This window comes from Aquarana catesbeiana, linkage group LG08 (assembly GCF_042186555.1).
Source record: "Aquarana catesbeiana isolate 2022-GZ linkage group LG08, ASM4218655v1, whole genome shotgun sequence".
Taxonomy (NCBI): Eukaryota; Metazoa; Chordata; class Amphibia; order Anura; family Ranidae; genus Aquarana; species Aquarana catesbeiana.
Genome location: NC_133331.1, coordinates 82,547,884 through 82,574,553, shown reverse-complemented (window position 1 = coordinate 82,574,553; position 26,670 = coordinate 82,547,884). Strand labels below are relative to the sequence as shown.

The 26,670-nt window shown below is 43.1% G+C and overlaps 1 protein-coding gene across 1 annotated transcript in view; it reads right to left on the bottom strand.

Annotated features, from left to right (window-relative positions):
• DNTT (DNA nucleotidylexotransferase) overlaps nt 1-26,670 on the bottom strand; it is a 670,580-nt gene that overhangs the window by 143,749 nt on the left and 500,161 nt on the right. Inside the window, exon 10 of the mRNA XM_073596073.1 lies at nt 16,177-16,260. Within this exon, the coding sequence (XP_073452174.1) occupies nt 16,177-16,260 (84 nt within the window). The remainder of the gene's footprint in view (nt 1-16,176; nt 16,261-26,670) is intronic.

The window sequence follows — 26,670 nt, the reverse complement described above, 5'->3', positions numbered from 1 at the left end:
ATGTCAGCAGCTACAAACACCCCCCCCCCCCGAAGCCATTGTAACTAAGGGAAACCGGCAGTGGAGCCTTGCGGCTTCACAGCTGGTTTCCTACTGCACGAGTCACATGGCGCTTTGTGAATGGCCAACTTGTCTTCTGGGACACACACAGGTCCCAGAAGACAGCAGGGGAGAAGGAGGGCTTGCCACAGAAGAGGACATGATGTCTAGACCCCTGATGTCTCACTTTTCAGAAAGAGAAAGGGACTGAAGATATCAATTCTCCATTCCCTTTCTCTGCAGTCTAAGCTGCACTGGACAATGAATGAATAGAAAGTGCTCTGTGCAGAGGCTCTTGATCATTCACAAACTGAAAGCCGTATTAAACTCAAAACTAAGAATGGAATATGCTGCAGCTTACCAATCCTTAGATGTGGTGTCTGTATTAGTTTCCTTTTTTTTAGGCTTTTTTTCCTCTGTTTTCACCAGGTGATCTAGCCAGTAACACACCTCCTGTATTAGAGTGCCTCCACTCCTGATGAAGAAGCACAAGGGCACACTATGAAATTGAAGCTCACACTGCAGTTAAACAAGCAGTTACAGCAGTTCTTCTGGGATAAAGCTTTTACAAAAATAAATAAAAGCTGGTCATTGTAAGCACCCCTCTCAGTGGTACGGGTTTGTCTCACCCCTGTAACTGCAAGAGAGCCTGTTTTAAAAAAAAAAAAAAAAAAAAAAAAAACGATTTACTGGGCAGATCACCAGATGAAAGTAAAATAAACAAAGCCTAGAAATGAAAACAAATGCAGCCATCACATCAAGGAATTAGTAAGCTGCTATATAATAAATGCTTTCTTTTGGCTTAAATACTGCTTGAAGCATAGTAAACACAGTCTACTATGCTTCCGTTATGAACACAGTGAGTGGTCAAAACTGATCACTCATTGTGTTTTTTCACAAAAGAAAGGGGCCAGTAAACACGTCCGAAACACTCATTATGGCTGTAGGAACTTTCATGCACATTAAAGGCTGCTTTCAAATTCAGCTCCTTTGTGAAAGAGCCCTTACACAACTATTAATATATCATTGATTGCACGGTTCAAAGTTAATTTTCTTTTTACAAATTTTTTACGTTATTATATACAGTACTGACATCATTTATTAGACAGTATACTGTACATTTTACATACAAAAAGTTTTTAGAGACTTTAATGGTTCAAGAACATACTTTATACCAATCCTAATGTAAAGGAACACAAACAAAACATGTTAGCCTTTTGCTAAAGCAAATTGCTTTCCTTCAATGAATTGTAACTCAACATAGTGATTGCTGCAATATCTCATAGAAAATTATTAGGAGTGATTGTTGCTAGCAATTTTGCCATCCAACCGTAACCAGGGTTGCCAACTGTCAGTGAATTCACAGACAGTTTGTAAAATCTGTGATTTTTACATCTGTCCATGAATGTCCATTACGAACATGAAGACTGTATGTCCGTAATAGATATTCACAGACAGATGTAAAAATTATGGATTTTAAAAACCGTCCCTGAATTTACTTATGGCAACCCTGGCCGAAAACACTGATGAATCTCAATCGCTGAGACCAACGAATCACTTTAAAAACTGCACGGTTCACGAACACATAGAAAATCATTATGCCATAAATATTACAGGGGGTCACAGGGGCAGGAAGTAATGAAAATTCTCTCCAATGGGGACAGCAACAAAAACATTTTTAGTAGAGTAGTGAAAAGAGCAAGAAATTGTTATGCCCTGTACACACGATCGGACATTGATCGGACATTCCGACAACAAAATCCATGGATTTTTTCTGACGGATGTTGGCTCAAACTTGATTTGCATACACACGGTCGCACAAAGTTTCTGATCGCCAAGAACGCAGTCACGTACACCACGTACGACGAGACTATAAAAGGGCAATTCCGAACCAAACGTGGCACCCTTTGGGCTCATTTTGCTAATCTCGTGTTAGTAAAAGTTTGGTGAGAGACGATTCGCGCTTTCTCAGACTCGTGGTTTTCAGATCGTTTTCTGCTGTTCAGTTTGTGCTTGTGGGTTTGTATCTGCTCTTCAGTGCATGCAGTCAGTTCGTATTTGATTACTCAGTATTCTTGTCCGCTTGTTGCTGTTTTTCAGGTCGCTCTTCACAGGCCTTGCTGTTCTTCAGTGCGTTCTGTTACTTCAATCTGAGCAGCCGACCGTTTTCTAGTTATGTTGCGTGTATGTACTCATCGTAGAGTTCGTGCTGTGCGGGGGCTTGGTGTTGGGGTCCTGACCTTGACACAAGTCCAGTCCATGAACAGGGTGGGGAGGAGTTCATGGACCAAGAATTGGTTTCTTCAGTGTGACCAGTTCTCTCATATGCCTTTGCTCCGTGTGATCTGTGAGAATACTCCTGATGATTTCAGGAACATTCTCCGGATGACGGACCCTGTATTTCACCGTTTGTTGGCTTTGCTGACCCCCTATATCAGCAGGTAGGATACCTGCATGCGGCAAGCCATCACTCCGGAGCAGAGGTTAGTCGCCACCCTGCAGTACTTGGTGACGGGGAGAAGCCTGCAGGACCTCAAGTTCTCGACAGGCATCTCCCCCCAGGCTCTGGGGATCATTATCCCTGAGACCTGTTCTGCCATCATCCAGGTCCTGCAGAAGGACTATATTAAGGTAAGATTTATCCTTTAACATCACATTTTATTGTATAGAATGTTTGCTAATGTATTGTATTTCTTTCCTCATTCCCTAATTACCATGATTGTAATATGCTATGAATGCCTCCTTTGTCCTCATGCATGCTGGTTTTTTTAACAACATTTTTTTGTCCTTCATACATATTTCCCTTCACTTTCCTCCCCAGCATGCTCTCCTGGCCCTATATTCACCTTGTGTAGTCACTTAACAATGTATTTTGTCAGCTCCATAGTAGTGCTTTACCCTAAACACCCCCTAAATATGAAGACGAAGAGAGTGCGCTGTATTAAACAATTTTAAACATTGCAGCCTGACGAAAGTGCTGTATCCATTCCGAACGCTAATTTTACCAGACCGAACTGTTCCGTCTCGGAATTTCTTCTGAGCATGCGTGGCACTTTGTGCGTCGGAATTGTCCACACACGGTCGGAATTGACGCGATCGGATTTTGTTGTCGGAAAATTTTATAGCCTCTCAAACTTTGTGTGTCGGAAAATCCGATGGAAAAGGTCCGATGGAGCCCACACACGGTCGGAATTTCCGACAACACGCTCTGATCGCACATTTTCCGTCGGAAAATCCGACTGTGTGTACAGGGTATAAGAATCACTTTGTTCGAGATTCACAGACAGCATTAAAACCCCAAAAATTCTAACTCTTCCCCAACCTACTGGAAACTTAAAAAAAAAAAAAAGAAAAAGTTTTGATGGGAGTGGTATTTGAATAATTTATGAATGCCTGAAAAGTTTTTAGAAATATTCCTACTGCCTAAATTTTTAATGTGACCTTTTTCTTCGCACATATAGGGCAAAAGAAAAGGATCACTTTAAGCGGAGCTCCAGGCTCCTTCAGTAAAAATGAAGTCAGCAGCTACAAAAACTGCAGCTGCTGACTTTTAGGCCCTTTTCACACTGGGGCGGGAGCGGCGTCGGTGGTAAAACGGCCCTATTTTTAGCACCGCTTTACCGCCGTTTTAGCGGCGCTATTTGGCTGCTAGCGGGGCAGTTTTAACCCCCGCTAGCGGCCCAGAAAGGGTTAAAACCACCCGCAAATTTTCCGGCGGTATAGCCGCACTGCCCCATTGATTTCAATGGGCAGGAGCGGTGAAGGAGCGTTTTATACACCGCTCCAAAAATGCTGCTAGCAGGACTAGTTTTGGCGTCCTGCCAGCGCACCGCTCCAGTCTGAAAGCCCTCGGGGCTTTCACATTGGAGAGACAGTAGAGGCTGTTTCAGGTGCTATTTTTAGCGCTGTAGCACCTACAAAGCGCCCCAGTGTGAAAGGGGTCTTAATATTAGGATACTTACCTATCTACGAATCCGGCGGTGTCTTCACCAGAGCCAATTTTTCAGCTCTCGGGTGCTGCCACCGCCATCTCAGCTAAGGGAAACTGGCAGTAAAGCCTTGAGGCTTCATAGCTGGTTCCCTACTGCTCATGTGCGAATCGTGCTGCACTTTGTGAATGGCCCAGGGGGGCTGAACTTCCGGCTGAGGTTGCCACGGCGAAGTCAGCTGGGTACCTATCAAAACCAGATACCCACTACCCGCTGAAAGGTGCCAAATGTAGCAGCGGAGGGGGAGAAGGCAAACAAGCGGAGATTCCCCTTTTGGGTGGAGCTCCGCTTTAACTCCTCGCCTACCCCAGAAGTCATTATTCACCTTTCCTCACTCTGGTTCCTTACCATTGGGATAGGGAAAAAGGGGGTGCAGAATAGTCAAATCTGAACACCAGGCGTATATGAAAAAGACTTATTATTGATGTTCCTTGAATTTGGCTTAAATTAGCCTATTGCAGTCTGTGTACAGTGGAACTTAGACTGGGAAAGGGAGAATCAGCCAATGAGTTGTGCTGCCATGTTCATGTGCTAACAGGGAACAGACTGATAAAAAGAAAAGAAAAACTGACAGAGAGATGAGATAATCACTCTGTTGCTTCCCCTTTCACTGTCCAGTCATAGACGAGGGGAGAAACAAGACCTGTGTTACTTAACTGCAGCTGAGAAAAATCAGGTCTCACCCCCTACCAGACTGGTCTGTGCTGTGTGGTAGAGTTGTGTAATTGTCAGGACTGGATGAACAGAAAACCAAATCCTTTGGCAAAATGCAGGCAAAAAGGCTTTCTGTATTTGTATGTAGTTTATCTGTGTATTTAGCGGTTTTCCTGGAGTTCAGTTCTAAGTAACCCTTTTACCTTGACCTGTGAAACACACTTCTGTGCCACAGTGCATTGGAGTAATATGGGTCTTACTGCAATACATGTTAAAACACAATAGAATTGTTAGTGCAATAAAGGATCGCTTATTTTGAAAGGCACCCCAATGCACTAAAGATGCTTTCAAACAGGTGGTAAGCTTACAACAATATAGCAGTGGCTGGTGGGCACTCAGTAGGCGCTACTGCTGCATCATGACTCGCAGTTGCATTGTGGCTCTATTGATCTCAATGGGCAAGTCTGACAAGTGGTGCTGCCTGTCAAATTCTGCAGTCCCAGTTAAAATTCCTGCGGCTGAGAATTAAAGTTGGATTGTAATGTTGGGAGTTGCAGTGGGTGGCCTAGGGTACTAAAACCTGCCTAAGCTGCCTTTTTTTTACTGCCCCTGGATGCTGCTGCGCAGCTTCAATACACATGTATTGCAGTGCACCACCAGCCACCACCTATAATGGTGCAGTGGGTCCGAAAAATGCTGCATGTCTTGTTTTTTTTCTATAAAAATAACAAACATGTTGTATTTACCTGCTCTGTGAAATGGTTTTGCACAGGGAAGCCCCGAGCCTCCTCTTCTAATGTGCCGCCCCAACGGGGCATAGCATTTATATAGATTGTTTCTTAACAATTTTCTATGGACATTATATATTTAGTTTACATGCAGCCATCTAGTGACCTTTTGTGGTAATGCACTTGTTTCTTATGTTATTTTTCCCTTATGATATGACACACTTCCTTTTGTATGTAATGCTTCTTCCTGAGTTTGTACTTCCTGTGTCATGGATGCAGCTAAAAGCCACATGTAGCAGGACACATGTATTGTGCATTGTAAGCTACAGACAATATCATCTTTTGACCGCATAACTACTACAACGTATTCATCTGTTTGTATCCTGTTATCTGCTGTAACCTGATGTTCAGAATAAAAGCATCTTGTGGATGGAATTGGTATTTGGTGAGTTCAAACTATCTGATGAGGATTGTCCTCAGTGATTATATCTTATACAGGCCAGGCATAGAGTTCTCACAAGGGATAGTCGCTTCACAATAATCAGAGTCAGAATAGTCAAAAGATGTGTAGAATTCCCACAGCCTGCTGTGTATATGTGTGCGCCCGATCTGCAATCAAGCTCAGTGCCATCCGCCATCTTGGTCACACGAGTTTACTGCAGCTCATGTGAATGTTAAAAACTGTTTCTCTACATTGAACTGCGTTACCCCACCTGTCTAAGCTGCTGTTCATCTTCTTAAAGAGACAGTAACATTTCTTGCAAAAAACGTGAAAAATGTCTAGACAAGACTCTGAGCACCCTTTTGTGGCTGAACCAATGCAGATTCATCATGCCTCTGAACCCGCAGATGTACAGGGAGCAGATTCTGCAGATATTGCCGAACAGAGTGTAAGACACAAACGTACAATAAAAACCTACACAGAAACTCAGAGAAAACTATGAAACCACTAGAGGTGAGTTCTCCAGCAATCTGTCAGACTTATGGGACAGAACTTCACACTGCATGTCAGTTTTGTCACACATTAATGATCAACCAGCTCAACTAAGAGACTCTATAGATCGCTTATCTGCCGCGTACGAACACTACCAGCGGCTGTTTCCAAAATACACAGCTTTCTTGCAGGCTTGTAATTTAGAGGACTCTTCAGCAGAACTGACCAGGGCTGATGCACTAAACCAGCAAAGGGATCTCTTAGAGCAAAATGCCCAGCGTAAGGCAGAACTCCACATTGCTCAACTGCAGGAGACCAGATCTCAGAGAACCACACCAACCAGGCACACTGCACGTTCTTCTAGATCCTCTTGCTCCAGAAGTTCAACATTAAGCGATAAGATAATAGAGGCCCGTACTGATGCGGAATCAAAAAAGTGTAAAGCTCCTTTACCTGAAGGGAAGAAGAACTAGAAATACAAAAGGCAACACAAAAGGCAAAGATGGAAGCTCAACACGCAGAAATAGCGGCAAAGATGAAAACTCAACAAGCAGAGGCAGAATCCCAATTAGATTCCCAATGAAAGATTCTGCAAATGGAAAGGGAGGAAGCAGCTGCCCTGGCAAGGCTGAGAGTCCTCGAACAAGTGATGGGAGAAAGTGCTAACTCAGACTGGCCCATCCCAGCGGAAGTGCAAGACCCAGTTGAATGCATCAGTGAATATGTACTAAAGCATAATGTTTGCAATGATAGAGTTATCTACTGTACGTTGTACTAACAACACTGTTCTAACTCTCAACACAGAGACCTCTCAGCTCCAAATGCCTGAGCCTCTTCAAGTCTACAACACAAGTGCATCTATGCAGCAAACCGCATCACCTCTTGCGGACAACAAGGTGACTTCCAGTGACAAGCCGCAGCTCATGCCACAGCCAGCACAAGCCTTAGGGATTACACCACAGTTAAACTCTCCTGCAACATCATTTCATCCTGGTAAACCTCACCCTACTTCACCAGGGAACTTTCACACCCGAGGGGTTCCACAAGTTGCTTTGGCAATGAAGAGTGAGAGATCAGACTTGAATGACTTCGCCAGATATATGGTACACCGTTGCTCATTAACACTACCCTCTCAAGGTTTAACGACTGGAGAGCTACAGGGCCTGGAGATCAACCTTCAAAGCTGCCATTGCTGATCTGAACCTTACTACCAAGGAGGAACTTGATTTGCTCATAAAGTGGCTGGGACCAGAATCTGCAGATCGTGTTAAAAGACTGAGAACAGCGCATGTTGACCACCCAGATGCAGGTCTTGTTGCTGCATGGGCAAGACTTGAGCAAGCCTATGGTAGCTCTGAAGCCATAGAAAGCGCTCTATTCAAGAGACTGCAAAACTTCCCAAAAATAGGGAACAAAGACTATCGCAAGCTCCAAGATTTGAGTGATCTTCTCATGGAGCTGGAGTTAGCAAAGACAGACCCAGGTCTACCTGGACTAAGCTTCCTGGACACTGCTTATGGTGTCAATCCAGTGGTGTCTAAACTGCCATACGACCTGCAAGAGAAATGGGAACAACAAGGCTGAAGGTACAAAAGAGACTATAAGGTATCTTTTCCTCCATTCGCATATTTTTGCAGGTTCATCAGTGCTCAAGCCTGGATGAGAAACGATCCCAGCTTCAGCTTCAGTGAACCCAACTTGCCTGCTTCATCATCTTCTTCAAGGTATGATAATATAGCAGCTAAATGTAGAGACTTTAATAGAACAATATCTGTTAAAAGGACAGAGATCTCACCACCCGTATCCTCTCCTGCTCACCAGAGCGATTCGGGTGACAGAGATAAAGACCCTAATCGTCAGTGCCCTATTCACAAGAAGCCTCACCCCCTAAAGAAATGCCGTGGGCTTAGGGCAAAGACGCTACAAGAGCGCAGGGAGATTCTTCAGAAACTTGGGATATGCTACAGGTGTTCTGCTTGTTATGGACATTTTGCTAATGACTGTAAAGTTGTCATCAAGTGCACAGAATGCAGTAGCGACAGACATGTTACAGCTATACATCCGGGCCCACCCTCAGACAATCCACAGCAACCTCCTACCTCCAGCCCTGTCTCAAGTCATAGCGGGGAGCAACAAGGTCATGCTCCAGCTACAGCTAACGTTTCTTCTTCATGCACAAAGGTCTGTGGAGAAGGCTTAGATCACAAATGCTGTGCTAAGATATGCCTAGTCAAGCTATACCCAAAGGGTTAACCTGAGGAAGCTATTAGGATGTATGCACAATAGATGAACAGAGCAATAGATCCCTGGTTAAGCCTAAATTCTTTGAGATCTTTGGTATAGAGGGACATGCATCACCGTATACTCTCAGAACCTGTTCTGGTCGTGAAGAGACCTTCGGTAGAAGGGCCAATGGGTTAATGGTCTCTCATATCAATAAGGGAGAAGGCATACCCCTACCAACATTAGTCGAGTGTGACCAGATACCAGACGATAGGGAAGAAATTCCTACTTCAGAGGCTGCATATCACCATCCTCACTTGAGGCACCTTGTTAATGAAATTCCTGCAATGGACATGAATGCTGAAATCTTGATCTTGCTAGGAAGAGACATTCTCAGAGTACACAAAGTATGCAAGCAGTGCAATGGACCTGATAATTCCCTTTACGCACAAAAACTTGATCTGGGCTGGGTAATCGTGGGCGACGTATGCTTGGATAGAATGCGTACGTCATCTGAGATCCACTCCTTCAAAACTTACATGTTAGGAAACTGACGTGCATCCCACTTCAGACAGAGCCCTCGCCATTACAAAGTAAAAGAGAAGCCTCTTGACATCATCCAAGTACCTGATGTCACTCCTAACCTTTGTGATGACAACCTAGGTACCACAGTGTTTTGTACTACAAGCGATGACAACAAAATAGCCTCGTCAGTCGAAGACAGAGAGTTCATCAAAATAATGGACATACCACCTGTACAGAGACGTGTGGGCCTACAGTGGGATTCGTTAAAAGACGCCTTCAGTTTTCAAGTCAGCTATGCAGACAAGCCATTTACCAAACGTGGTGTTCTGTCAGTAGTGAACAGCCTATACGATCCATTGTGATTCGTAGCTCCCATCACCATACAAGGTAAATCCTTACTTAGACAGTTCTCAGAGACTATTAAAGATTGGGATGCTCCACTACCGACAGACCAGCTTTACAAGTGGGAGTCCTGGAAACAATCTCTACATGCCTTAGATGGAATCTGTATACCACGCTGCTACACTTCTACCTCCCTTGCCACAAGTCAGAGGAAAGAGCTTCACGTCTTCTTAGATGCATCTACTGAGGCCATAGCAGCTGTTGCTTACCTCAAGGTAAGAGATTCTTCTAATCAAGCCCACATAGGGTTTCTGTTTGGGAAAGCCAAGTTAGCACCTAAGCCTGAACACACAATCCCCAGGCTTGAGCTTTGTGGGACTGTGGTAGCTGTAGAAGATTTCATACTGCATGAGCTAAACATTTAGATAGATGACGTCAGATTCTACACAGACAGCAGGGTTGTTCTGGGCTACATATACAGCTAGACTAAAGCGTTTCTATGTCTATGTCAGCAACCGTGTAGAGAGAATCAGGAAATCATGTAAACCTGAACAATGGCTTTATGTTCCATCTGAAATTAACCCTGCAGATCATGCCACCAGGTCAGTGTCTGCAAGTGTCTTTACAAATTCTTCTTGGTTAACAGGGCCTCAATTCCTGCTGGATCATCCAGAAGAAACCACAGCTGATGTCTTCAGTCTTCTAGAACCTGACAAGGATCCAGAGATTCATCCTGAAGTTAAAATCCTCGTCACCAGAACTGAACAAAATATTTAGGTGTTTTAAACTAGCCTTGCTGGAGGTAAATGTCTTTTTTGCATATGTGCGCTGTAATATTTTCTTCTACTGTACGGTCTTATGGCTGCACCATCTTTGATGCATCTTTTAGGGTGTGCCCCCCAAATATCTTGTTTGTCTATTGTATGGATTCTGACCAAACCCCTTTGGGTGAGGAGCACTTGTGTCATGGGTGGAAACCTCAAGCATCTCCCATTTTAGAAGAGTGTATTGCTCTCATGGTTTAGAGAAGCAGGATCTCTCAATCTATGGATAGTGTAGGACCCACTAATCATGGGGTACTTTGTCGCAGTAAGTGGGCTTAGCACCATATAGCAATATGGTGTGACCAAATCCCCATATTTTTTGATAATGTTTTTTTTTTAAATATTTAGGTGTTTTAAACTAGCCTTGCTGGAGGTAAATGTCTTTTTTGCATGTGTGCACTGTAATATTTTCTTCAGAACTGAACAAAGACTCGTCTTGGGCTGTCAATGCTTTGAACGTTTCTCCAAGTGGAGAAGGCTTGTACACACCATTGCAATGTTAGTTCATATTGCAGATTGCTTCCACACAAAGTCCACAGATGTTCACTGTCAAGGTTGGCATGTGTGCCAAAAGCTTCTTTTTGCAAAAGACATGGCTGAAGGTGAACTGATCATAATACGCAGTGTACAACAGAGTGTCTTTGGCTCAGAAATTAAATGTATCCGTGACAAGAGGGACATTGCAAAAAACAGTCCAAATGCCAACCCGAATCCATTCATTGACAACGATGGCATGTTAAGGGTTGGTGGACGTTTAAACAAGGCTGAGTTGAGTGAGCAAGAACAAAATCCTCTCATTATACCTGCTCGCCATCACATCACCACTTTGCTCATAAGGCACTACCATGAAGGGGTTAAGCACCAAGGTAAACACTTCACAGAGGGTGCCATAATAGCTGCAGGCCTTTGGATTATAGGAGCAAGAAGACAGATCACAGCTACACTACACAGCTGTGTTCAGTGCCGCAAACTGAGAGGGAAACACCAGCAACTGCAAATGTCAGATTTGCCAGCTGACAGGTTTAGTACTGACCCACCTTTCACTCATGTTGGTCTGGATGTCTTTGGGCCATGGGTGGTAACAGCCCACAGAACTCGAGGTGGCCAAGCAAATAGCAAAAGATGGGCACTGCTGTTCACTTGCATGAGTGTGCGTGCAGTACACATTGAAGTAATAGAATCTATGGATGCCTCAAGTTTCATCAATTCTCTAAGACAATTCCTAGCCATCAGAGGACCAGTCAAGACACTACGATCTGACTGTGGAACTAATTTTGTTGGAGCCTGTCGAGAGTTACAGCTCAACTCTAGGCCAATCCAAGACTTTTTAGCTGAAAAAGGCTGTACATGGATTTTCAATCCTCCTCATTCTTTCCACATGGGTGGCTCATGGAAGAGAATGATAGGCATTACACGTAAAATATTGGACTCTATGCTTATGGACTTTAACTCCACAAGACTTACTGATGAGATTCTAACCACTTTTTGGCAGAGGCATCTGCCACAATCAATTCAAGACCACTTGTTCCAGTGTCCAAAGATCCAGAGACCCCAACTATCCTTACCCCAGCTACTCTTCTTACCCAGAAGCTTGGGTCTGTTCCTGTTCCACCTGGAAACTTTAAAGCAGGAAATCTGTGCTATGACCAGTGGAAGCGAGTACAACACCTCCCCAACTGCTTCTGGAATCGTTGGAAGATGGAGTATCTTTCTACTCTGCAAGGACGCAGGAAATGGCATCGGTTGAATCCTAACATACAAGTAGGAGATCTTGTTCTGCTTAAGGACCAGCAAGCCGAAAGAATGGAATGGCCCATTATTGTACTTATTGTAAAGAGCGTTCCTAGTGATGAAGGTAAGGTACGTAAGGTGGAGGAGAAGGTTTCAAGACAAGGGACCGAAAAGACTTTCATCAGACCTATCACGGAACTTATTTTGCTCTTACCCTTTGGAGAATGAACTTGTTTGCCTGCGCTGCTAGATCCTACCTGTGACTTCAAGAAGAAAGTGTCTTGGACTTTAGTTGACATAACTTGAAGCCTTAAATTAGGAGTTATTGTTATTGCATTATATGCATGTTCTTTTTGTCTTTCAGATCTTTAAGACATCTAGCAAATTACACTGTTTGTTATTTGCAGTTGCATAACTACCGTTCTGATGTATATAGTGACATTTACCATGCCAGATGGGGAGTGTGCCGCCCCAAGGGGGCATAGAATTTATATAGATTGTTCCTTAACAATTTTCTATGGACGTTTTATATTTAGTTTACATGCTGCCATCTAGTGACCTTTTGTGGTAATGCACTTGTTTCTCATGTTATTTTTCCCTTATGTTATGACACACTTCCTTTTGTATGTAATGCTCCACCCTTCTTCCTGAGTTTGTACTTCCTGTGTCATGGATGCAGCTAAAAGCCACATGTAGCAGGGCACATGTATTCTGCATTGTAAGCTACAGACAATATCATCTTTTGACCACATACATACTACAACCTATTCATCTGTATCCTGTCATCTGCTGTAACCTGATGTTCAGAATAAAAGCATCTTGTGGATGGAATCGGTATTTGCTGAGTTTAAACTATCTAAAGAGGATTGTCCTCAGTGATTATATCTTACACAGGCCATAGAGGTCTCACAAGGGATAGTCGCTTCACAACAATTGGAGTCAGAATATCTCGGGTCCCTCTTTGATGCTCCTTGCCCCTCCCTCCTGTTGAGTGCAGCTTACTATGGGGGCACCCAAGCCGAGCCGCAGCTCCATGTAACCATTCAGACATGAAGCTGTGGTTCGGCCCCGCCTCACCCCTCTCTCTCCTCATTGGCTAACTGACTTTGACAGCAGTGGGAGCCAATGACTTCGTTGCTGTGTTTCAGCCAATCAGGGGGAAGAGTCCAGGATGACTACTTGAAGCTGCCTGTTGTGTCTCTCAAATAAATTCCTCGACCAGAAGGTTTGACTTGTTTGGTAAAATGACGCGCCCCATAAAAACACCTTGTCAGATAAATGTTCATCTTGGATGAGCATCTGAATATCCTCATATATTCCTTTAAATAAATCTAGCTCTTTTAGATAGTTTGTGCTGTACTTTCACTTCATTAAATCTATGCGTATAGTTCACCCAGTCATGTTTACTGGCATACTTGAACAAGCAATGAAAAATTCTTCCACAGAGCCACTATAAAAAGGGCAGGGATCAAATGCATTATAAGCAGCAAAAATGCTATTTATGTGACTCCTCTATTGCTTGTTTCTCATTAGCAGCCACCATTATCTCCTTAAATCACTAAGAGCAGCTATAGAGAAACCAATTAGTCTCTTTGTAACAAGGAAGAAGGATTTAATCATTGATTATCTGTCCGGGGGCTATATGCAGAAGACCCTTTCTGTCTTCACCATCTTTTAAATACCCAACACATCGCCATGGTTACATTGTAACTATTTCTGCATTTTATCCATGTGATTTTTTTTGATGTTTCTTTGGTTCTCGTATCACGCCAACTGAAGGGACCAGAAAACTTATCCCACAAGCTGAATTATATAAATGAGTTTTCCAAAACATTCTGAACCATTTTACATAAAGTTATCTTAAAGTAGTAGTAAAGGCTGAAGATTTTTGTACCATCATGCATAGATACATTGATGCATGAAGGTGAAAAACCTTCAGTGTGCAGCTACCCCATAGTTGCACATAGTTTTTGAAAGAACTCGGCAGGTAGGTTGTTCCAAACTAGGGATGAGCCCCATGTTCGAGGCGAACGTATTACTTCATGTAATCCCAGACAGACTCGATGTTGAAATCAAGGCTCCATGGAGGCAAAACCATCACTTCTAGGACTCATTGTTCTTATTAACACATTTTTTTCCTTTAGAAATGTAATTTTGTTGCGGTACTGTTCTAAACACGTGTAATATGCGCTACTTTACAGGCATACTAAGGACCTCCCATGCACGATATTTAAAGGAATATTTCATTTTTATTGTTTAACTTTAAGCATTATTAAAATGACTGCTCCTGAAAAAACTGCAGTTTTTAAATCTTTTTATTGCATTGGTACATGTCCCCTGGGGCAGGACCCTGGTCCCTATATACTTTTTATGGCAATAACTTGCATACTTTAAAATGAGCACTTTTGATTTTTCAGGTTCGTGTCCCATAGACTTTAACAGTGTTCGCACAAATGTTTTGCCTGTTCGCAAGTTCTGGTGCGAACCGGGGGTGTTCGGCTCATCCCTACCCAATAGCCAATGGCACATGAGCATGGTTGGTACCATCGCAGTATCGGAGGAGGTTGGTTTTTTGAATGTGTGGCGGGAACGGCGGCGGAGAAAGACCGGAGGACAAAATGGGGGAAGAAGAAGCTGGAGGAAGATGGAGAAGACCAGAGGAAGAAGCGGAGGAAGAAGGGGGGAAGAAGCAGCTGGAGGAAGAAGGAGAAAACCAGAGGAAGATGGAGGAAGAAGCGGGGGAAAGAAGAAGACATTTTTAATAAAGGAATTGTCAAAAAATGGCTATTGTCTTTTGTCACATTTCACTGCTTTTTTTAGGTGAATGGGTAGGGGTACAATGTACCAGATACTCACATGGGTGGGGGGGATGGATCTGGGGGCTCTCTTGTTAAAGGGGGCTTCCAGACCCCCACAACCACTGGGAAAGGGTTGTGGAGATGAGGTAATTGGTGTTTTGGGGGGGACCCCAAAGCACCCTCCCCATGTTGAGGGCATGTGGCCTGGTATGGTTCAGTAGGGGGGCTCTGGCATGGACTAATTGGGGGAACTGACACCATTATTTTCTTTGATTTTTTACTCTATATTGCCTGCAACCGGCAATTCATTACAGCCGCAAGCAAGTTTAAATTACATTTTTTTCCTTTTAGAAATGTCATTTTGCTGCGGTACAGTAATAAACATGGAAAAAAATGTGCTACTTTACAGGCATACTAAGGACACCCCCCAGGCACAATATTTAAAGGAATTTTTAATTTTTATTGTTTCACTTTAAGCATTATTAAAATCACTGCTCCTGAAAAAATGATTGTTTTAAAAACATTTTTTTCAATTGATACATGTCTCCTGGGGCAGGACCCAGGTCCCCATACATTTTTTTATGGCAAAGAACTTGCATGCAAGCCTTCAGTGAGAACTTTGGATTTTGCAGGTTCGAGCCCCTTTTAACTTTCACCTTTAACACTATTCCTGCAATTTGTGATCTGACAGGCAAGTTTGCCGGCAATAGCGCTGCTTTCCATTTGCATTAGCGCCCAGTTTCTGAGAGTTGAAATCTTAATTGGCTTTAATTGTGTGCTATTTTCCAGGACTGCAGGATCAGTTTTCGGCGCTATAGTAAATGACCCCCTATGTGTCTTTCGTGTTCTATCTTAGCCGCCCTAATTCCACCCTTACATTTCTTGTTGCATTCTTTGTAAAGTTTGAATGCTGGTGATGATCCCTCCGCCTTGTATTTTTTGAAGGCCTTCTCCTTTGCTTTTATATGCATTTTTACATTGGAGTTAAGCCAGCCAGGACTTTTGTTCGCTCTTTTAAAATTATTTCCCAATAGGATGCACTGGCTAATGCCCTTATTTAATATGCTCTTAAAGCAAACCCATCTCTCCTCCGTGTTCTTTGCTACTAAGATTTTATCCCAATTTCTAGCAAAGTACGTAGTTTGGGGAAGTTGGCTCTTTTGAAAATCAGTGTCTTTTTGTATTCCCCTTATGTTTCCAGTTTGTGTGATTTATACTGAAGCTAATTGACCTGTGATCGCTGTTTCCTAACATCCGTGTTCAGGTCTGTATTGTTGGTAAAGCAGGTCTAGTAACGCTTTGTTTCTAGTTGGTGTGTCTACCATCTGACCCATGAAATTGTCCTGTAAGCCATTTAGGAACTGGCGAGCCTTAGAAAACGTACAGTACCTTGCTTTTATCATACAAAGCATGGTTATCCAACATCATCTTCTTTTCGTGGGATGCATATCTCCTCAAATCTCTTTCAAACTGCTGTAAAAGAAAATAAATTAATTTTGTTCAGCTGTGTAATATACTACCTAATAATTCTTTTAGTTCTTGGAAAAAAGCAATGGTATACTGTAACACACCCAGATCAATTTTCAGTTCTAATAAAGGCAATTATTATGAGTGGTTGGCATAACTTTTCCTGTGTAATTATTGGCAAATGACCTGCACGCTCCTGAAAAGTGCACCGATGATTGCTGATTTTCAGCAAACGAGCTATAGCTTACATGAAGTTCTGGCCTTTCTTTGTGCTGTATAATTATTGGTCACGCATTTTTACCATCATCGGTAGGCATTGTAATTTCCTATACATTTATTTAAAGATTATTATAATATTCAAAGCTAGGTTAGAACTAAGAAAACAATAGCAGCATCCTGTGCGATAGAGGTATGGTAATCCTTGCAGTAGATTGTTGCTTGGGGTGGCAAAAGTTGTGTGCCTACCAGCTCTAATGTAGAAAATCCAGTTGTGCTGGTGTTTATGGCTAATTGCACTTCACTGCTCAGTGCTTTATTAAAGACCCAATCCAGCCAAAACTAGAGGTACCTGTACATACCTGTAGCATCCTACAAATTGGCTAAATCTATCGCTATTCATGTACTCATGTACTATTTCCTGAAGTTTTCCCATCCCTTCCTACCTCCTTTATATTCCTATTGGCCAGTTACTATTTCCATTATAATGGTGGGCCAATAGGAGTCTGGTAGCAGAAGTAGACCCTTTCTTAAAGTATTGCAGCATTGCCTGTTAGAGCAACCGAGGATTCAGGCATATTAGCAATGCAGTTGTGCACCTCCAGGTTCTGCACTTTATACCTGCAATTGTTTTTGTAGCACCCCCTACTTAGGTAGGTGCTAGAGTTAGAATTTTTGTGAGAGCAAGTAAATTTAAGCAGGCCTAGCTGGGAGCTAGGTCTGTTTGTTTTGATCTGTGTGGGCTGGGAGTGGCCTAGAGCAGCAGCTGGTGACTCACAGACAGCATCACTCCACTTTCATCTCCCTCTTGCTTCTAAAGGATTCTAGAAGAAGAAGAGGGGAGGAGCAGTCTGGGGTGTCTCAGGGAGCCCTGACCGATCCCCAACTAGGATTGGTAGGGGGTAGGCCTCCTTGAAATACCGAGGGTCAGCCAGATCATTTACACCAACCTTAAGATAACAATACCAGACAATACCATAAACATACAGGCATACTTACCAACTGTCCTGAATTTCCCGGGACATTCCCGGGATTTGGACCTTTTTCTCGATTTTTTGCAGCTCCCCGCTGCCTCCGCTAGAGGTCCGTGGCCAGTGGAGACAATGCCTCCGCTGGCCGCTGTTTTACTGAAGACCAAGAACAAGAGGCAGAGCCGGCCGGGTGGCTGACAGTAGAAATTGAGCTGCGGCACCGCCCACCCCCGCCCTGCTTCCGGTCTGTTTGTGACCTGTTATGGAAAGGGGCGGGGGTGGGCGGTGCCGCAGCTCAAAAAAAGTGTCCCTATAAATTTTATTACAATGTTGGCAACTATGTACAGGTCCAGTGCTATCTTTCCACCTTCCTCAACTGCTCACTTTATACAGGCTGAGCAATTGTTGCTATTTGCATAAACCTGCAGTTCCAGCTAAAGGAATCTGCTGATTCATGCCATTGGAATCCAATGTATATGGGTAAACTCCTGTGTTAAGGAAGCCTAAAGCCCAGTATACAGGGGCCAAATGTCGAACGGTTCAATAGAAACCAGACGACATTCGGCCCGTGCAGGGTCAGCCCAAGACATTGTGCTGCCTGGGCCCAAGAATGAAATGCTGCCCCCCACCCCAAAAAAATAAATAAATCACGCCCACCAAAAGGCCCCCACATTCATTATTTTATATCATGAGAAATAAACTTAAATTTTTCAGAAAAGCTGATTAAAAATGCCATAAAGCTATTCCCTATTTTGTATACGCTATAACTTTTATGCAAACCAATCAATATACCATATATACTCGAGTATAATTAGAGGCCCTAATTTACCACAAAAAAATGGGAAAAACTTATTGCCCCGAGTATAAGACGAGGGTGAGAAATGCAGCATCTACTGTAAGTGGAAAAAGAGGGTCAACAATGCCCATCTGCAGCTGTATACCTCCCTGTGTCCTGTGCATGTGTCCTGTGCATATGTGCATGTGTCATGTGTCCTGTGCATATGTGCATGTGTCCTGTGTATATGTGCATGTGTCATGTGTCCTGTGTATATGTGCATGTGTCATGTGTATATGTGCATGTGTCATGTGTCCTGTGTATATGTGCATGTGTCATGTACCTGTGTCCTGTGTATATGTGCATGTGTCATGTGTATATGTGCATGTTTCATGTACCTGTGTCCTGTGTATATGTGCATGTGTCCTGTATCTGTGTATGTGTCATGTGTATATGTACTGTGTCTGTGTGCATGTGTCTGTGCATCCTACCTGTGTCCTGTGCATGCCTCCGTGTACCGCTCTGCACCGATCAGCGTGTGCTATTACTATTCGGCGGCCATTCACTGTTCAAAAGCCGCGCCTCCTCCTCATCCATGATAGGTAGAAAACTCCATTTCCCAACAGTCAGCGGTCAGCCTATCATGGACATTTTCTCATCCTCATACCACAGACGAGGATGAGAAAATGTCCATGATAGGCTGTACACTGACTGCCTATCACAGACAAGGAGGAGGCGCGGCTTTGGAACAGTGAGAGGCTGCCGAGTGGTATTATCACACACTGGCCGCCATCTGCCTGCATGACACGCTGATCATGTAGGCAGACGGCGGTGACTCGAGTATAAGTCGAGGGGGGCATTTTCAGCCCCAAAAAAGGGGCTGAAAATTTCGACTTATACTCGAGTATATACGGTAGGCTTGTTGCAATTTTTTTTTTTAACCAAAAATATGTAGCAGAATACATATTGGCCTAAACTGCTGAAGACATTTTTCTTTTTTGGGATATTTATTATAGCAAAAAGTAAAAAAATATATTTTTTTTTTTCAAAATTGTCATTTTTTTGTTTACAGCGCAAAAAAATAAAAACCTCAGAGGTGATCAAATACCACCAAAAGAAAGCTCTATTTGTGGGAAAAAAAGCACAACAATTTTGTTTTGGTACAGCGTTGCACGGCCGCGCAATTGTCAGGTAAAGTAACACAGTTCCGTATCGCAAAAAAATGACCTGGTCATTAAGGGGGCAAATCTTCCAGGGCTGAAGTGGTTAATCAGGGCTGGACAAGGCAAGTCCCTCTCAGGCTCTCATGTCTCATACAACATGTGATGTGTGACAGTGTACTTACAGTACTCGGATTCAGACTCCTGCAGACAATGCAGCTATGGGGAACTCACTGGTGGAAGAATGGACAGGGTGACGGTCAATGCCGAGCCTCCAGAACATGGACACAGTGACAGGCAGGCTGCAACACCTCAGACAGCGTCAGGTGCTGTGGAGGTGGATTGTGGACAGTTGCTCAGCTCACACTCAGGCACAGGCAGCTCTCTTCAGACATGCTCCCTTCCCTCAGGCTCTGAGCCATGCTGAAGAAGATGGAATATGGAAGAGGTCGGTGGGTGGAGGCAGAGCTAATTGACTAGGCGTAGAGGCTAAGTGCTGTGAATGCTGGGGTGGCTGCGGCCTCTGACATCACTGGTTGCCAGACGCCGGGCGGCAGGCGATTCTAGCAACCAGTGCAGCGCACAGCCGACCAGGATCGGGCCTGCTCCTGCTGACTGATCCGACCTCCATCTGACAGGTAGGGTACGGCCAGGCGGCTACTAAGGTATGGGCATAAGCGTGCGCAGCCTATTGCATTAGGGTGTGCACCCCAAAGCTCAAACACACATACTTGTGTGTGTATATATACAGTATCTCACAAAAGTGAGTACACCCCTCACATTTTTGTAAATATTTTATTATAGCTTTTCATGTGACAACACTGAAGAAGTGACATTTTGCTACAATGTAAAGTAGCGAGTGTTCAGCTTGTATAACTGTGTTGGCAAGACCCACTTGTCTTTGTACTCCTCACCTGGTTGCCATCACACACGCTTGACACCATCTGAACCAATTAAATTTATCTTGGTCTCATCAGACCACAGGACATGGTTCCAGTAATCCATGTCCTTATTCTGCTTGTTTTCAGCAAACTGTTTGCGGGCTTTCTCGTGTAGTGTGGTGATTATCTATTATACTAAAGATCAGCATGTGAAATTAATAAACATCAACAGATTTCAGTTGTGCCCCACCAGGTCGGCCCCCCATGGACAATGTGCCTGGCTGCTGAGTTCATCACCCCATCCCTGCACTGATTGCCACTGATTGGCTGCACTGACAGGCAGCAATGATTGGCACTGATAAGCAGCACTGATTGGCACTAATAGAAAGCACTGATTGACAGCACTGATGGGCCCCGATTGGCACTGATAGGTGGCACTGATCGGCAGCACTAATTGGCACTAATAGGCAGCACTGATTGGCACTGACAGGCGGCACTGATTGGCACTGACAGAGGAGAGGGAGTTTTACACTGAGCCGATATTGACGCTTGGTGAAACTGTGTGTGGAACTGTCATGTAATGTAACTGCATGCAGAGAGAGACCAACTGTTAAACTGACAGAATTTAGTGGCACTGATTGGCAGCACTGATGGGCACTGATAGGCAGTACTGATAGTCAGCACTGATTGGCACTGATAGGTGGCACTCATGGGCATTGATTGGCAGCACTGATGGGCACTGATAGGGGGCACTGATAGGTGGCACTAATGGGCACTGATTGGAAGCACTGGCACTGATTGGAAGCACTGATTGGCACTGGTAGGTGGCACTGATTGGAAACACTGGCACTGATAGGTGGCATTGGTTGGCACCGATATTAGGCAGCACTGATTGGCATTGACAGGTGGCACTGATTGGAAACACATATAGGTGGCACTGATTGGAAGCACTGATTGGCACTGACAGGTGGCACTGATTGGAAACACTGATTGGCACTGACAGGTGGCACTGATTGACACTGGCATGTGGCACTGGCAGGTGGCACTGATTGGCACTGACAGAGGAGAGGGAGTTTCACACTGAGCCGATATTGACACCTTTTGAAACGCTGTGTGAAACTGTCATGTAATGTAACTGCATGCAGAGAGAGAGACCAGCTGTCAAAATTCAGCGGTGATGTCGGGGTGGGTGGGACCCAGCAGCTATCAAACAGCAGCCAATTATTGGGCTGCTTAAGAAAGCACGTAACCGCCTGCCCATACCCCATCCCATTGGCTGGTGTTAGCTGCTGGGTTCCGCCCACCCCCGACATCAATGCTCAGTTTTCACAGCTGGTCTCTCTCTGCATGCAGTTACATTACATGACAGTTTCACACACTGAGCGGCTCTGGCAAGCACCAATATCGGCTCTGTCTAAAACTGTCTCACAGACAGCATAGACTGCACACTCATTGGATGTGGCCTTTCACAGCAGTCCTGCAGCCGCCCCTCTAAAATGCTGCCTGGGACCATGGGCCCACTGGGTTCCATGGTAGAGCCGGCCCTGGCCCCTTGTGTACTGCAGCCTGTCAAACAGAAGCTGACCATTTGTCTGGCTTCTGTCAAAGGGGCATGGCCAAAAGAGGTCTGCCAATCAGCATTCTCAGCCAATGGCTGTGAGCACGGACTAGAGTGTTCTGGCGGGGGGGGGGGTTGCCGATGGGGTCAGTCCCCCACGTCACAACAGCACAGCAAGGGAGATTGTTGCACTAACGTTGGATTGTTGTTACAGTGGCTCCTTCTGAGCCATCAGGTTTTTTTTTTATTGCAACCCGCTGGTTTGAACGAAAAAAAAAAAAAATAAGTAGTGTGTATTAGGTTTAAGGGTCTGTCTAACTGGATATAAACTGAATGTTTAGATCCTCACATTACACAGAGTAAGAAACTGTAATAGATTGTACAGAGATTATACAGTGTGAATGCAACATGTACTGTCATCTTAAGTGATATCGGTTATTGCTCTTTAAATAAATCCTAATTTCCCAAAAAAAGAGCTCGATATTATAGATGGTTAGCTAAAGGCTGATTAAAATACCAGGTGAGATGCTAAACTATTTCAGTCCTGTATTAAAAATAATTGGCCTGCCAGGATTATCACTTGACAAGACCATGCGCCACTTCTCTCTTAATTTAGAACATTAAAGAGCAGCAATTTCAGGGGAGCTGCAGATATTTCATGCATTTTAATCCTACCTCATATCTACTTAATGTGTTTCTCCCTGTATGGATTAAAATAAAAAGGAGTATTATGAAGCATGCCGTTTCTGCTTGAGAAAATAAAGCTTTCTTGTTTCTATACAAACATGAAATCTTCGCATATATAATAGGAACCAATGTCATTATGCAAGACTTTGCTGCTTAAGATAACACATTTCTAAGTGGAGTAGAACACTGTTCTAAGTATAATGCTTACTTATGTAAAGTTGTCAAACCACAGCCATTTTTCAGACAAAATAAAGTCATTTTTCTGATGACTTCTGGTCTATGCATGGTCTTACCACATTGCCAAAACTGACAGATAAATGCTCAAATACCAAATGACTGGGAATGAAGATAAGACTATACAAGGGCCTCACTGACATACTGTATATTTGGGCAACATATGGATAACAATAGTATCCCAATTTTTAATTCTATTTCATAGGTGTCTTGGACTTATAGGCTTTTGAAGGGTCCATAATAATTGATAGCTATATTTTAAAAGTAAAAACAAAGCAGGTAAATTACTCTTGTGCCAGAGGACAACAATAAAATTAATCCTGAGCTTTTAGAAAGCAAGTGACTCTACCTTTGTGCTTGGTACTACAATTGTCTGTGGGTCATGGACTGCTCAGAGCCAGCACCCATCAGTTGGTGGAGTGGGGATGGAAGGCTAGAGTGGATGGAATTGTGTGCTGCTGGTTAAAATACTCATCTTCCTTTTGAAGTTCAACTCAAGCCAAAACATTCTAATTCATTTTGGATAGAGCAGGGAAGTGTTAGGACTACATTGGTATGTTGCTCCTCTTCCTGTGCAATATGTCCATAGACTCTGACAGCAGGTATATAAACTCACTCCATTGTGGCTGTATTCAGGTGTCACTCCCGGCCAGTCAATAGTGGTGTACCACAAGGCTCTGTACTGGGTCCTGTTCTATTTAATCTATATGTAAGTGATATAACTAAAGGATTGTTGGACAAGGTATGTCTTTTTTGCTGATGACACAAGGGTGTGTAATAGGGTTGATATCCCTGGAGGTGTCTGTAACATGGAACATGATTTGACATTGCTGGAAGATTGGTCACAGCAGTGGAAACTGCAGTTCAATATTTCTAAATGTAAAATAATGCACCTAGGGAAAAAATCCCCTGAGAGAGTACAACATTGGGGGTTCAGTGTTAGGCAGGCCATTCATGGGTTGAATTTTGAAAATCTTATCTAAGAATTTCTGTTCGTATTTCGCACCATTAGTGGGCTGCAGCAACAGCCAATTTTTGTGCGGCAATCAAATTTGAGTAATCGGACATGTTGGAAATTTTTTGAAAAACAAACAATTTTCTAATCAATGATGGGAGAATTGTGCGAGAAATGTACATCAAAAAACAAATGCGCATGTGCAAGAAAAGAAAATTCCCAGAAAGAAAAGATTCCCAGCCACAAAAATTATTTTCTGTAGCAACATGAGGTGAAATTGAAGGCTTGGTTGGCCGAATTTCGAAATCAATGGTGGCACCATCGGATCACATAACGCACAAATTTCCTGATTTTCAAAAGAAAATTCTTTCGACATTCGACCATGTATGGCCAGCCTTAGCCAGCACTACAGAGGAAAAAGATACTTATTTCAGATGATTGCAAAATGAGCAAACAGTGTGACCAGGCAGTGGGAAAGGCAAATAGAATTCCAGGATGCATCACTAGAGGGATCACCAGCAGGAGGAAGGAGGTTCTGATCCCTCTATATAGATATCTAGTGAGACCTCAATGTACTAGAATACTGTGTTCAGTTCTGGAGACCTCACTTACAGAAAGACACTGAAAATAGGAGTCCAGAGACGGGTAACAAAAATGGTGAAAGGCCTGGGAATAAAACATATCAAGATCGACTTCAGGAACTTAATAAGTTCAGTCTGGAGGAAAGAAGGGAAAGGAGAGACATGATTGAATCCTTTAAATACATCAAGGGGTGAATAAGGTTGAGGAGGGCAGTTTTTCACTATGAAACCATAATCAAGAAAATGGGGACATGACCTCAAACTGACTGGAGGAAAGTTCAAAACTAATCTTAGAAAATATTATTTTACTGAAAGGGTAGTTGATGCTTAAAATAAACTACCAGCAGAGGTAGTGAGACAGTCAACAGTAAATGGCTCCAACATGTTTCAAACATGCTTGGGACAAACAGATCTATACGCAGACAATAAAGTAAAGAAAAAAAAATCAAAACAAGATTGAGAATCATGATAGCCTCAGTTGTATGTCATTCATGATGTTGTAACCCTATGTACACTTAGCAAAGATGGATGGAGAGGGCAGTTGGTGGTGATCCCACCCCTTCCCAATTCTTTACGCTCCCCCCCCCCCCCCCCCCAGGCAGACTCGATGGACTACTCTGTCTTTTTCTGCCGTCACTTTTCTATGTTTCTTTGTCACTTTCCTCACCATAAATTTACAGTACATATGAGTTTACATACGTTCTGATATAGCAGCTAGATAGAGGAGCAGCAGTAGATGGTCAGAAAGAGAAGAATCTGACACACCTGAAAGTGTCAGATTCTTCTGATTTTGCTGCTTAAGGAACGGTTCACACTGATGCCTTGTGAATTTAGCGTGATTTTGACACGATTGCGTTGCAAATCTTTTTTGCGAATTCATTAAGTTTTTGTTGCAAATTTACTGCGATTCTACTGGAATGAGTTGTCATTTTGGGAGGTGACTGCGATTTCTGTCTGGCCAATGGAACTCAAACTTCCTGTTCTCTTCCTGGTTTTTGTGGAGTGTGTGGAGAGTGTGGAGGAGGAGCTGGAGGTGACGAATTTGCACATATGTGAACCATCAATGCGATTCAAGAACGATTTACATTGATGTCTATGGAGACTAAATTCGCAACGCAGTAAACTCGCATAAGACCCTTTTTTTATCACATCGCATTCATAGAGGAATCGCAACGCGTGTATATGAACGACCGTCATTGAAAACAATGACATGCAAATTTAAAGTGTTTTTGATGCATCACATTCGTTATGAATTCGCATCATTGTGAACCGGGCCTTAGAAGTAAAGTTCTATTATTTTTTCTATTATTGTTTGGTGAGCGTGAGATGGGTGCTACAAGCTCAGAAAAATGGAGTTAATACCCTGTATAAAAACTGGGGGGAAGAGGTTTGGATGACTGGAAGGATGTGTTATGTTAGGTTAAGAAATGTTTTAGTATTTTGTTTTTTGTTTTATTTTTCTCCTTTTTGTCGGATGTAATTTGTTTTGGACCAGGGTGTCTTTTATATTTTTTGTGTTGTACATTTTTGCTGAAAAATCTTTATTAAATAAAATATGGACAAAAAAATACCTTAACTTATAAAAAAGATACTATTAAAGTGTCACTAAACCCACATCATAATGTTTTTTTTTCTTCATAAAACAGTAATAGACCAACGGATAGAAATCAGCTTGTAGTTTGTTACAGTCTTTGTTCTTACTGATGGAAAACTGTCCTTGCCAATTTCTTTCAAGCCTTTATTAAAGTGTCACTAAACCTATATTATAAAAAAACTATCAATAAATGGTGTATTACATGCTGTTCATACTCACTTAGTCACTATAAAATTTATTTTCTGTATCCTGCAAAAAACTTGGTTGATCCTGCTGCTCTCTATCTCTCTATCTGCTCTCTATCTAACTTCTGTCCATGTCCCCAATGCATTTCGGCATCTTGCCGAGCAGTGTTGGCAGCTCTGCAATTGCTCAGTTTTTGGTGTGTTTCTATGCTGAGCATTTCCTCTCCAACACATCTGAGCAGCCCATGTGACTATAGAGTCACACATGTGGGTGTATACAGAGTGATAAATGACAGCTCGCTCCTTCCGTCCTCCTCCATGCCCACTAACTAGCTAAACACAATGGGGGCGGGATATTACATGTTGTTTAGTGGAGGCTTCACCTCTCTCTTATTCTAAGACACAGACTGGAGGGGGGGGGGGGGTGACTGCAGAAATCCACCCACACCATGTTATTGACAAAAAATAATAAAAAGATTTGATTTCAAATATATATTTGTATGACAATTTAAAAGAGTTTATTGATATAAATTATTTTTTTTTACTCTGTAAGGCTGTTTTTTTTACCAGCAACAGAGTACTAGAAGCTCCTCCTGCTTATGTTTCCCTGCAGACAGGC